This window comes from Portunus trituberculatus, chromosome 45, assembly GCF_017591435.1.
Source record: "Portunus trituberculatus isolate SZX2019 chromosome 45, ASM1759143v1, whole genome shotgun sequence".
In the NCBI taxonomy this organism is placed as follows: Eukaryota; Metazoa; Arthropoda; class Malacostraca; order Decapoda; family Portunidae; genus Portunus; species Portunus trituberculatus.
In genome coordinates this window covers 12,994,842-13,007,341 of record NC_059299.1, presented here as the reverse complement: position 1 = coordinate 13,007,341, position 12,500 = coordinate 12,994,842, and the positions used below count along the sequence as shown (strand labels likewise).

The 12,500-nt window shown below is 42.1% G+C and overlaps 1 protein-coding gene and 1 long non-coding RNA gene across 4 annotated transcripts in view; one reads left to right on the top strand and one right to left on the bottom strand.

Annotated features, from left to right (window-relative positions):
- Positions 1-7,164, bottom strand: part of LOC123519629 — a 72,261-nt gene extending 65,097 nt beyond the window's left edge. The window contains exon 1 of one of the 2 annotated variants that reach the window (XR_006679067.1): positions 7,119-7,164. This is a non-coding gene — a long non-coding RNA (uncharacterized LOC123519629). Of the gene's footprint in view, positions 1-6,112; positions 6,246-7,118 lie in introns of those variants that run through there. The other variant, XR_006679068.1, reaches the window with a different exon arrangement.
- LOC123519628 (histidine decarboxylase-like) overlaps positions 1-12,061 on the top strand; it is a 28,215-nt gene extending 16,154 nt beyond the window's left edge. For both annotated transcript variants that reach the window (XM_045281068.1, XM_045281069.1), the window contains exons 6-16: positions 1,750-1,893; positions 2,908-2,974; positions 4,054-4,216; positions 4,918-4,988; positions 5,265-5,284; positions 7,171-7,269; positions 8,509-8,708; positions 9,947-10,077; positions 10,276-10,449; positions 11,011-11,169; positions 11,569-12,061. In XM_045281068.1, coding sequence (XP_045137003.1) covers positions 1,750-1,893; positions 2,908-2,974; positions 4,054-4,216; positions 4,918-4,988; positions 5,265-5,284; positions 7,171-7,269; positions 8,509-8,708; positions 9,947-10,077; positions 10,276-10,449; positions 11,011-11,169; positions 11,569-11,798 — 1,458 coding nt within the window. In that variant the 3' untranslated portion in view covers positions 11,799-12,061. The remainder of the gene's footprint in view (positions 1-1,749; positions 1,894-2,907; positions 2,975-4,053; positions 4,217-4,917; positions 4,989-5,264; positions 5,285-7,170; positions 7,270-8,508; positions 8,709-9,946; positions 10,078-10,275; positions 10,450-11,010; positions 11,170-11,568) is intronic.
- The last annotated feature ends 439 nt before the right edge of the window (positions 12,062-12,500 follow it).

The following is a 12,500-nucleotide window of genomic DNA, read 5'->3' as shown; positions in this document are numbered from 1 at the left end:
TGTGTGTGTGTGTGTGTTTCACTGTTTGATCTGTTTGATCTGCTGCAGTCTCTGACGAGACAGCCAGACGTTACCCTACAGAACGAGCTCAAAGCTCATTATTTCCGATCTTCGGATAGGCCTGAGACCAGGCACACACCACACACCGGGACAACAAGGTCACAACTCCTCGGTTTACATCCCGTATCTACTCACTGCTAGGTGAACAGGGGCTACACGTGAAAGGAGAGACACCCAAATATCTCCACCCGGCCGGGGAATCGAACCCCGGTCCTCTGGCTTGTGAAGCCAGAGTGTGTGTGTGTGTGTGGGGGGGCGATCAGAGACGAATGACAGCTGTGCAGATGACACGTCTTTATTTGTTCTGCAGCCACATCTGATCTATAAACTTGGTAGAAAATGCAGAATCTTTTCTTTTCACCCATAACTTTCTTGCAGATGATTATATAAGGATTTCATACACTGCATATGGTGGTCATAATTGTCTCATATCAAGGTGAAACGGTACTAGTCTAGTGTGTGCGTGCGTGCGTGCGTGCGTGCCCATGTGTCGGACTGGTGAGTAGCCTTCCGTCCATCGTGAAATGAGAACAATTATCAATGTAAAATAAAAAATAGGAGGAATATTATTGTAGAGTGTCTTGGTAGTTACACTGACTAACATTATACGTATACGAAAATGTAATCTTTAAATCAATCTTTTAAGAAAGAAATGGTAAAAAATGACTCGGTATTGGTTTATGTACAATTTACATCATTTACTTATTTGTCTATCCACCTATCTATCATCTATCTATCTGTTATTTGACTATCTGCTAACTATCTATCTATCTACCTATCTATACACTTATCTATTTATATATATAGATAAATAGATAAATTTAGCTAGCTAGATCAATAAATGAATATATATATATATATATATATATATATATATATATATATATATATATATATATATATATATATATATATATATATGCTGTATAAATATAGGCAATTTTGATTACTTATAGCACTGATGTCTTGGGCGTGAAAATGCAGGTATATTTGTAGACGTTTTCACAGTGTAATACCATTGGCTATCACTCTCAGATGGCCTAACAGCAGTCAGTTGCGTGTCCTTCCCCTTCCTGGACAGTGGGACGGAATGGACTGAGGCTAACACCTAATGGTCGCATGATCGTGAACTACGAGCTTTCGAACGGTCTTTTGAAAATGTACCTTAGTGGTGACAGCAGCCCATGGTAGAAAATGACAGCTGTGAGAGGCTTTTAAGATCTTGGCGGCGAAAAGCTATGGTGTTTTGAGCATCCGGTCCCAATGCATTTTGACTTTAGTATAAAACATAATAGTAAGGGTTTCCATTGCCAAGTTTCAGGCGGGTGGGCGCGCACACACACACACACACACACACACACACACACACACACACACACACACACACACACACACACACACACACTCTTGTATGAAAGGCAAGGAAATGAAGGGCAGAGAGAGAGAGAGAGAGAGAGAGAGTAAACGAAAGGTAGAGAGGGGAGGAATAGGTCAAGGGTACACACACACACACACACACACACACACACACACACACACACACACACACACACAACCCTCCACAAAACCACATTACGTCTTTACTACACCTTCAAATCCCATCCACCCATCCATCCATCCAGCCCCTACTCCATGAACCTTCCAACCCCATCCACCTGTTACACTCCACCCACTCACTGCTCTCCACAGGCTCATTCGTCGGTGGAGAAGGCAGGGCTGATTGGGCTGGTCAAGATGCGTTACATTGAGAGTGACGACAACCTGAGCATGAGAGGCGACAAAGTGCTGGAGGCCATTCAGAACGACAGGGAGAAGGGCCTTATTCCCTTCTTTGTGAGTACTGGTGGTGGTGGTCATGGTGGTGGTGGTGGTGGTAGTAAAAGTAGTGTTAGTGGTGTAGTAGTGGTGGTGGTGGTGGTGGTGGTATAGTAGTAGTAGTGGTGGTGGTGGTAGTGGTAGTAGTGGTAAAGTAGTGGTAGTAGTAGTGGTAGTATTGGTGGTAGTAGTAGTAGTAGTAGTAGTAGTAGTAGCAGCAGTAGTGGTAGTAGTGGTGGTAGTGGTGGTGGTGGTAGTAGTGGTGGTGGTAGTAGTGGTAGTAGTAGTAGTAGTAGTAGTAGTAGTAGTAGTAGTAGTAGTAGTAGTAGTAGTAGTAGTAGTAGTAGTAGTAGTAGTAGTAGTAGTAGTGGTGGTTGTGGTGGTAGTAGTAGTGGTGGTAGTGATGAAATGTTATTGCTGTCAGTGGTGTGGATGTCTGTGGTAATGAAAAGTAGTGGTGATGACTGATTAGGTATGATAGTACTGGTGATGATGTAATTTCTTGGTCTAGTGGCGTTTGGTAGTGGTGGTGACTGGTGGTGATGTAGCTACAATGTGGTGGTGGTGGTGGTGGTTTTAATTGAATCAATCATTACTTCTACTTTATTCTAGTATTTGATTTCATTGTTTATAATCAACTTTATTAACAGTTAAACAGCAAAACTAAATATTTCTTAACGTAATCTTTCATCTTTCCGCCCTTCTTTCTTCATTTATCTTTCCTTTTTTCTATGATCTACCACTCAATCTTTTAACATTTCCTTTGCACATCCCTTCTTCCTCCACTTCTCTCCCTTTTCCTTCCTCCTTCCCTCTCTCTCTCTCTTTCCTTCCTTCCCTTCCCTGGTGTATCATCATTACGTCATACTGTCCTCCTTTCATTTCTTCCCTTCCCTCCATCCTCTTCCTTCCTTCTCTCTCTCTCTCTCTCTCTCTCTCTCTCTCTCTCTCTCTCTCTCTCTCTCTCTCTCTCTCTCTCTCTCTCTCTCTCTCTCTCTCTCTCTCTCTCTCTCTCTCTCTCTCTCTCTCCAGCTCTGCGCCACGCTAGGAACTACTGGTGCCTGCGCCTTCGATAACCTTCAGGAACTAGGACCCATCTGTGAGTATGAGAGAGAGGAGGAGGAGGAGGAGGAGGAGGAGGAGGAGGAGGAGGAGGAGGAGGAGGAGGAGGAGGAGTAGGAGTATAAATAAAGCCAAGCCCAGACGATTAAGGTTTCCCCGTGAGCACAAGCGAGCAGTTTTCCCGTTCATGGTCTCGCCACTTGTGTCCGCTAAGATACAGTCAAATGTGCTTGTTTTGGTAGTTGTGTGAATCACCAGAAATTGTCCGTGTTTGATCGTGTGGACAGGCCTTAAGAATTACAATAGAAGAAACAAACTCCTTTCCATCGCACACACACACACACACACACACACACACACACACACACACACACACACACACACACACACAGACACCAGTGGTCTCAGGCCTATCCGAAGATCGGAAATAATGAGCTCTGAGCTCGTTCCGTAGGGTAACGTCTGGCTGTCTCGTCAGAGACTGCAGCAGATCAAACAGTGAATTAATTACACACACACACACACACACACACACACACACACACCTTCCGTCATTCTTAACCCTTTAACACACTTCACACATACCTCACACCAACACCTTCCTCACAGCTTCCTAAACCTACCTTCTTTCCTTCCCAAGCCCCTACATCTTCCACATCCTTCATCCAACCCTTCCTTATACCTTCTCTCCTTCCTAATCATTTTTCGCCATTCTATTCCACATATTCCTCACTTTAACACGCTCCATACCTCCTTAACTACCAAAACAGACACTTTCTTCACACTTTCCCTTCCTTCCAGTCACTTTAACACACTCCGCACTTCCCTAACCATCAAAACATGCTCTTTTCTCATACTTTCCCTCCCTCCCAGTCACTAACACACTCGACACTTCCCTAACCATCAAAACATGCTCTTTTCTCATACTTTCCCTATCTCCCAGTCACTTTAACACACTCGACACTTCCCTAACCATCAAAACAGGCACTTTTCTCACACTTTCCCTCCCTTCCAGTCACTTTAACACACTCCACACCTCCCTAACCACGAAACAGACCCCTTCTTCACATCTCCCTTCTGTTTTATTCCTCGCTACCTCCTCTCTCCCCCACCCAGGTGCCCAGGAGGAACTCTGGATGCACGTGGACGCTGCCTACGCCGGGACTGCTTTCATGTGCCCAGAGTTTCGACACTTCATGGCCGGCATCGAGTACGCGCACTCCCTCGCCTTCAACCCCTCCAAGTGGATGATGGTCCACTTCGACTGTACTGCCATGTGGTACGATACTTAGGATCAGACTAGACAGACACGATGATTGCAGGACAAAATATCAGAGAAAAAAATAACGAAAAAAAGTAACAGGAAAAAAGGAACAAGAAAGTAACAAGAAAGAAAGTACCAAAGTAATATCGAAGTTATAACTGGCGCTGGTCACACCTCATCTAGATTATGTTGTGCAGTTCTTGTTAGGTTAGGTCATTACGAAAGAGGATTGAAGATTTTAGATTTACTTCCGTTAATTCCTTTAGTACTGGGACGCATTTTTACCTTGAGTTTTGGGTATTATTAGACGGTTTTATTGACATTAGGAAGAGTCTATGGAGGTCAGAAGATTAATAGTCACAGTCTTCAGTAGTCTAATCCCCGACATGAGTTTCTGAAGCTGTATAGAATCACCAAATAGCAACCAGAATTAATATGGAAACGCGTCACGGTACTAAAGGTGTTAAGAGACTTTGATAACCACGACTAGCACTATCACTACTACTATAACACTATTACTGCTGTAACCACTGTCATCACCATTACTATAATCACAAGAAAAGTAGACCATATTTTTTTTCTTGCTACACCTCCCCCCCCTTTACAAAGCTCTTACATGAAATAGGATTTCATTCACGTTTCTAAGAGTAATGAAAAATGGTGGAGTGAGATTGTGCTACTTAACACTTTTACTATGTTAGTCTTCTCTTCTCCAGGGTCAAGAACAGTGGCTCACTTCATCGCACCTTTAACGTAGAGCCAATTTACCTACAGCACGAGAATACAGGTGAGTGTCTGTCTGTCTGTCTGTCTGTCTGTCTGTCTGTCTGTCTGTCTGTCTGTCTGTCTGTCTGTCTGTCTGTCTGTCTGTCTGTCTGTCTGTCTGTCTGTCTGTCTGTCTGTCTCTCTCTCTCTCTCTCTCTCTCTCTCTCTCTCTCTCTCTCTCTCTCTCTCTCTCTCTCTCTCTCTCTCTCTCTGTGCCGATATTAATGAATGATGATGATAATGATGATGATGATGTTTCCTAACTATCTCTATCTCTCATCTAATCTCTCCCCAACAGGCCTCGCTATTGACTTCATGGTAAGAGAATGTTATAATACAATAACTTATAATACAATACCTAAGTGCTAGTTAACGTAAAGTGTAAGTTATGATTAAGATAAACATCAATAATAATAATAATAATAATAATAATAATAATAATAATAATAATAATAATAATAATAACAGTAATAGGAATAACAAAACTATTCACAAGTTGCAATATTCACAGAAATATATAAAAATTCATCAATCGCTTTTTAAAATCATAATAATAATGGTGATAATAATAATGAGGATGATAATAATGAGGATGATGATGATGGTGATGATAATAATAATAATAATAATAATAATAATAATAGTAACAATAATAATAATGACAATAATAATAATAATAATAGTCTAATAACAATATCGAAACGTATATACTAGCTATAACATTCACTGATACAAAACGTGAAAGTGAAGTTTAACACAATGCATCTCATCATTTATCTCGAGCAAGCTAATCTAACCTAACCGTGATAAAACTCCTCCTGGACAGCCCCCGCTAAGGTCACTACTAACTCTAACACTACCTAACCTAATCTAACAGTTGGAGTTCACCTCATGGACACCCATTAACCCCTTCAGTGCTACAGTGCTATGATGGGTTTCCATATTCATTCTACTTACTCCTTGGTGATTATGTAAAGCTTCAGAAACGCATGTGGGTGATTAAAATGGTGAAAACTGTGGCCCTTAATCTTCTGACCTCCATAGATCCTTCCTAATGTAAATAAAATAGTCTAATCGTACACAAATCTCAATATAAAAATGTGTCCAGTATTGAATGGGTAAAGGACACTAATCTAGCCCATTTACCTTAATTGGAAGAGGAAAGTCCGGGGCATGACAGAATGACCTCTTCCTTATCCTCACGTGGTACTCGGGCCAGTATCCAGTAACAGCTTGACGCCTTGAATGAGAAGAGCACAGCCGACCAGCAGCCCTGAACTTCCACGGTGTAGTGCACTGTGACCATTCACTGAATTAGACAAAATATCGTGTGTTCTCAAGACTGCACACCCAAGTCGTTTTCCTTATGGCACTTGACAAAAAAAAAAAAAACCCTCAGTACTTAAAGGTAGAATCAATACACAATAATATAAAGACATGAACTAGAGGGACTGAGAGACTCGCCATCACTGTTAGCCAGCTCACCACCACCAAGCCACGTGCACGCCTAGTGATTGGCACAAAATATATGACGCTGAATGACGTTGTAATGCGTTATAAAGAACACAACCCTCTTTGGCTGAATGAAAGATACAAATGACCATGCGCCATTTCATACCAGAAACCAACACACACACACGCACAGGCCTACTACGGAGCTAGCGCAGGGTCGAGAAAGGACGAGAGAGAAAAGTCGAGATAAATCTTACATAAATGTTTGCGAGTTGTTTTGTTATTTACGCCACACGGTGAATCCTCTACAAAATGCTCTACGTGATGTGAGCTATGTACGACTTGAGCGTAATAGTAGTAAGTGCCATGGGTGTATTGGGTTAAACAGCACGTGAACAAATATAATTTAGCCATCATTCCTTTCTTCTTTTCACAACTATTGAAAAGGATAAACCAAGATATTCAGCCTAATAACTTATCCAGCCTTGTACGTACTCATCCTTCCTTATCCATGGCTCTAATACTCCACCACCATCACCACCACCACCTCTTCTGCCTCCTCCATCTCCTCTTGTCCTACTTCCTTTCCTCTCCATCATCACATAATCCTTATCTCCTTCTTTGCATCTTTCATAAGACTTATTGTGCCACACGTGACTCTCCCCTCTCTCTTTCACTCTCTCTCCCAGACATTACTTACCTCTCACACCCACGGCCTCTGACGCACGCTCCCTCTCTCACTCTCCAAACAGCACTGGCAAATCGGACTCAGCAAAAAGTTCAGATCTCTAAAGCTTTGGTTCGTGATTCGTTCATTTGGAGTGGCGGGACTTCAGAAACACATACGAGAGGTGAGTGAAGCTTTGAAGACTTGAGGAGGAGGAGGAATAGAGTAAAGGGGGCATTTTAAAAGGTTGTTGTAGTGATTAAATGATGGAGTAATGTTAGCAGTAGTAGTAATAGTAGTAGTAGTAGTAGTAGTAGTAGTAGTAGTAGTTTGAGTTACCTCTCTCTCTCTCTCTCTCTCTCTCTCTCTCTCTCTCTCTCTCTCTCTCTCTCTCTCTCTCTCTCTCTCTCTCTCTCTCTCTCTCTCTCTCTCACTTCCCTTTAATATATTGTATGCCTCCTATTTTCCTATTTTACCTCCTCCTCCTCCTCCTCCTTCATTTCTTTCCTCACTTTACAATGTTTCACCCCTCCTCCTCCTCCTCCTCTTCCTACTCTTCCTCTTACAATATCATACAACCTCTTCTTCCTCCTCCTGCTCTCTTTCACTACACCCCCCCCTCTCTCCCTCCTCTCCCGGACTTTCCCTAAGCATGAGTGAGTGTAAGAGACACCTAATGTACTTCCCGTGTTGCTCCTTCTCCTCTTCCTCCTCCTCCTCCTCTTCCTCCTCCTCCTTCTCTTCCACCTACATCTCCACCCTCTCCCCGTCCTCCTCCTCTTTCAATAACACTATTCTTTCTTTTCAATAATATCTTTCTGAATTTTTTTATGCTTCATTGGTTTTGTGCTTGCGTCTCTTGTGGTGGTGGTGGTGGTGGTGGTGGTGGTGATGGTGGTGGTGGTGGTGGTAGTAGTAGTAGTAGTAGTAATAGTAGTAGTAGAAGTAGTAGTAGTAAATATGCACAGTCATTCAAGTTTTCTACTACTTCTACTACTACTACTACTACTACTACTACTACTACTACTACTACTACTACTACTATTACGACTATTACTACTACTACTACTACTACTACTACTACTACTACTACTACTACTACTACTACTACTACTACTACTACTACTATTACTACTTCTACTACCACTACTACTACTACTACTACTACTACTACTACTACTACTACTATAACTAATACCACTGTTATCGCACTTACAACTTGCACTTCTGTCTTCAAGTGTTTTCTTTTTTCACTTCCCCTCATTTATCCATCTTCTTTTCTTGTTTCTTCTATCTTCCTTAACTTTATCATGTTGCCACACCAGCACTACAACCACTACTACTACTACTACTACTACTGAAACCACAACCACCATTACCGTCACTTTATCACCACTGCCACTCTCTTTCTGTCTCCCCGCAGGGTGTGAGAATGGCACAGAAGTTTGAAGCATTTGTGAAGTCTGACCCGCGTTTCGAGATCCCCCACGCGCGACACCTGGGCATGGTGGTGTTCAGACTGAAGGGCGAGAACGAGCTGACGGAGAAGCTGCTTAAGAAAATCAACTCCACGGGGAAACTGCATTGCGTGCCCGCCTGCCTCAAGGGGAAATATGTGATAAGGTGTGCTGATGCTAACCTAACGTAACCTAACGTAACCTAACCTTAACCTTATCTCCAAGCCTACCTTGACCTGATAGAATCTCACCAATCTGACCTGAAATAACGTGACTCTAAACTGACTTGACATGACTTGACATTATCTAACCTGACCTGACCTAGCCCAACCAAACCTGGCTTTAAACTGTCCTAGCATGACTTGAGCTGATCTAACCTAACCTGAGCGGACCTAACCCAACGTAACCAATCAAATCTAGCTTGATCTAATCTAACCTAGCCAAGCCTGACCTAACTCATCTTAATCTAACCTAATGTAAGGTAATCTGACAATACTCACGCTAGTTTACGGCACCCTAACCTAATCTGTTCTATCCCAACTTAATCTGATCTTACCATTTATTTCATTGTTCACTTTACACTTTTATTAATTTCTTCCTTTTCAGTTTTATACGATTTCAACTTTTCCAGTTTCCTTTTATTTTTTTCTTTCATAATCTTTCCTTGTCTAATTTCTTACTTTCCACTTATTTGATTTCCTTCTTCACTTCTTTTTTCATGTGTACTTTTTTCTTAAAATTTTATGGAACTTAAACCTTTATCCCCATTCCTTTTAATTTTCTTCTTTTTTATTTCTTTTCTACTTTTTTCAATCCTTATTTTCCATTATTTTTCATTCCTTCTTCCTTCACTTATTTCTATATACACATTTTCATACCTAGACATGAACTTTAAGCTTTTTTATTGGTCTCATTCCTTTCCTTCCCCATTCCACTGTCTTTCTCCCATTCCATTCGTTTTCTTTTTTCTTTTCACTACCTTACTCCCATTTCATCCAACGTCTCTCACCCGTGATAAAATAGTTAGTCGTATTCTAAACTATTCATCCATTTCTTTGGCAGACTCTGGAACCCCATCCCAGCTTCTGTATTTCTTCCTTTCTATGACTTGATCGCTTTCAAAATGGAAACCTCAAAATATTCCTCCCTTATTTGATTTTCCTATTTGACATCTTTATTTGAAGTGATGCTCATAAGTTTTTTTTTTTATTTGTTGTTGCTGTAGTAGTAGTAGTAGTAGTAGTAGTAGTAGTAGTAGTAGTAGTAGTAGTAGTAGTAGTAGTAGTAGTAGTAGTAGTAGTAGTAGTAGTAGTAGTAGTAGTAGTAGTAGTAGTTGTTGTTGTTGTTGTTGTTGTTGTTGTTACTGCTGCTGACCTTTTACGTATCTATACTTCTTCCTGGCAGGTTCACTGTGACCTCCACCTACACCACCGTGGATGACCTCTCGCGGGACTGGACCATCATCCGCGCCGTGGCGTCTGAGGTGCTCTCCAAAACACCTGCAGAGGAACACAAAGCGAAGGTGTTCCTAAAGGGTGCGTGTTAGGGGCCGGTGTCACCATCATCATCATCATCATCATCATCATCATCATCACTAGAATAAAAACAGCAAGAAGAACGATCGCAGCATAAACATTACAATCAATACCATAAACAATGACAATACTAATAGCAGTAACATCACTAATACCACTAGTGCACTGCTGCTACTAACAATATTCACGCTCACCCAGACACTCGCAAGAATCCAGATTTCGGCACCTCGCTCCTGCTCGCCAACTCCCCGATGTCGCCAAAGATCGTCAACGGTTCCTTCGCTGCTATCTTCGACAACAATGACGTCCTTTTCGAGTTCGCCAAGAAGCTGCAGCAGTTCAAACTTGACGTGCAGGATTCCCCGGGCAAAGGTGAGGGGAAGAGAGGAAAAAAAGGAAGGACGGGAGGGGTCACAGATGTTGAGGAAAGTTTTGTATCTTAAATGGAGTTTGGGAAAAGATGGATTAGTTAGTTTGTATTTGGGCTTTGAAGAAAGGATGAAATTATCGGCGATGTTAATTAAAATGTTGAGGATGGTGAAGAGAGAAGTTATAGATATTGGAAGAGGCTAAAGAAGAGAAAGAATGGAAGACAATGGAAGAAGTTTTGGAAGTGTTGGATGAAAGTTGTTAAAAAACGGGAAGAATGGAAAATGTTAGAAAAGATTTGAAGGTGATGGATGAAGTTTATTTTGGAGAAGGAATGGAGGACGTTGAAAGTTTTAGAAATAATGAAAGTAGTCTAAAAAGGGAAGAATCAAAGATCCTAAGGGATATTTAGGAAAGGCTGGGATTAAGGATATACGTAGAGAGACGAATTCCATTTTGGTTGACGCGTTTCGGTCAACAATTAGAAATTCTTGGTTACTTAATTGTTTTCTTTCTTTCCTAAAATAGTAAGCAAACATTTTTCCTCCCTGCGTGCCCTGCCAGCCATGCGCCGCCGTATCCGCGGGATGTTGATGGCGGGTAAGCAGTACTCCCTGGACTCCCGCATGGACCTGGTGACGACCCTAGTGCAGTCCGCGCGGCCCTCCGACATGCCCACCATGAGGGAGAACAGCGTTGAGCAACCCGACTGCCACGACACGGGTGAGAGAGAGAGAGAGAGAGAGAGAGAGAGAGATCTAGGATCTCTGTGGAACCCCAATAATTGCTTTACCCTCACAGATTTAGAGCCGATTAGTACAACTCAGTAGCTTGTCTCTATAGCCACATGCCTTATCCAGCCTCACGCTTTGCGGTCTGTCCGGAGCACCCTGCCTTCTCTAGAGAACCTTTCATGTCGAGTGCCGACTAGACTCCAGGTGTAGGATGTCATAACTATCTCCATTTTCTGCCGCCCCGTAAATTTTACTATAAAAAAAACTCAAGTTAGTAAGGCAAGACTTCCCCTTCCTTAGTTAAGTCATGATATGACTGATTTATGAAGTTATGTTTGTGTAAATGCTTCCTAATGCCTCTCGTGACACACCACACCTTCCTCTTCAGGCGTTCAAACTGACGAGGCTTTCAGTCCTTCACGTGGCCGTTCTCGGAGCGTAGACGAGGGCATCTTCACCCCGGATATCAAGAGCGTCGCCCTGCAAGACGCCATAAACGAGGACGAAGGCGAATCCTCATCCCCTGAGGCAGACACGACTAAGACACGGGAACTCAACGGGCGAGTGGACACACTCTTCCACTGCAACAAATGCGGCGCTGTTATAACCGTGCAATAAAGTGGCTGGAGGGAGTAAGAGCGGGAATGACGCGGCACGGCTTCACGCCTATTCGCTTGATGCCAAGACGGATGATTCTCAGGCTCCGCACTACTTGAGTACGTTTGCTGCATAAAGAAACGTATGTTACGTTGTCGCGCTCTCTGTTACATAAGGCGGAGCTCTTACGGGTCGTGTTGAATGAAGTAAGGTTGTTCCAGGTTAAGTTTCTCGCTGACTATTACCGTTAGTGATAAGGAAAGGCAGTACATGCACGAATCTATTGGTCTTATATATATATATATATATATATATATATATATATATATATATATATATATATATATATATATATATATATATATATATATATATATATATATATATATATATATATATATATATATATATATATATATATATATATATACACGAGTATATAATGTGTAACAATGCAAGATATGGACACTGACATCTCAAAATTAATCTATTCAGAAACATTACTGCATCAGTACCCACTGGTTATCTTTACTATGATATGGATGTGTGACGGCGTGGAGGGGTGGGGGGCAGTGGTGACTACGTGCCAGCGGTGCCACGCTGGCGTCCCCGGTCGTGCAGCCATGGACCCCTCCGCGCTGCCACCTTGTTCCGTATCAGCCTTTAGTGATCACAATAACAAATAAACAACGTAATCAAGGCCAGCGTGGCTTGTTACTTAAA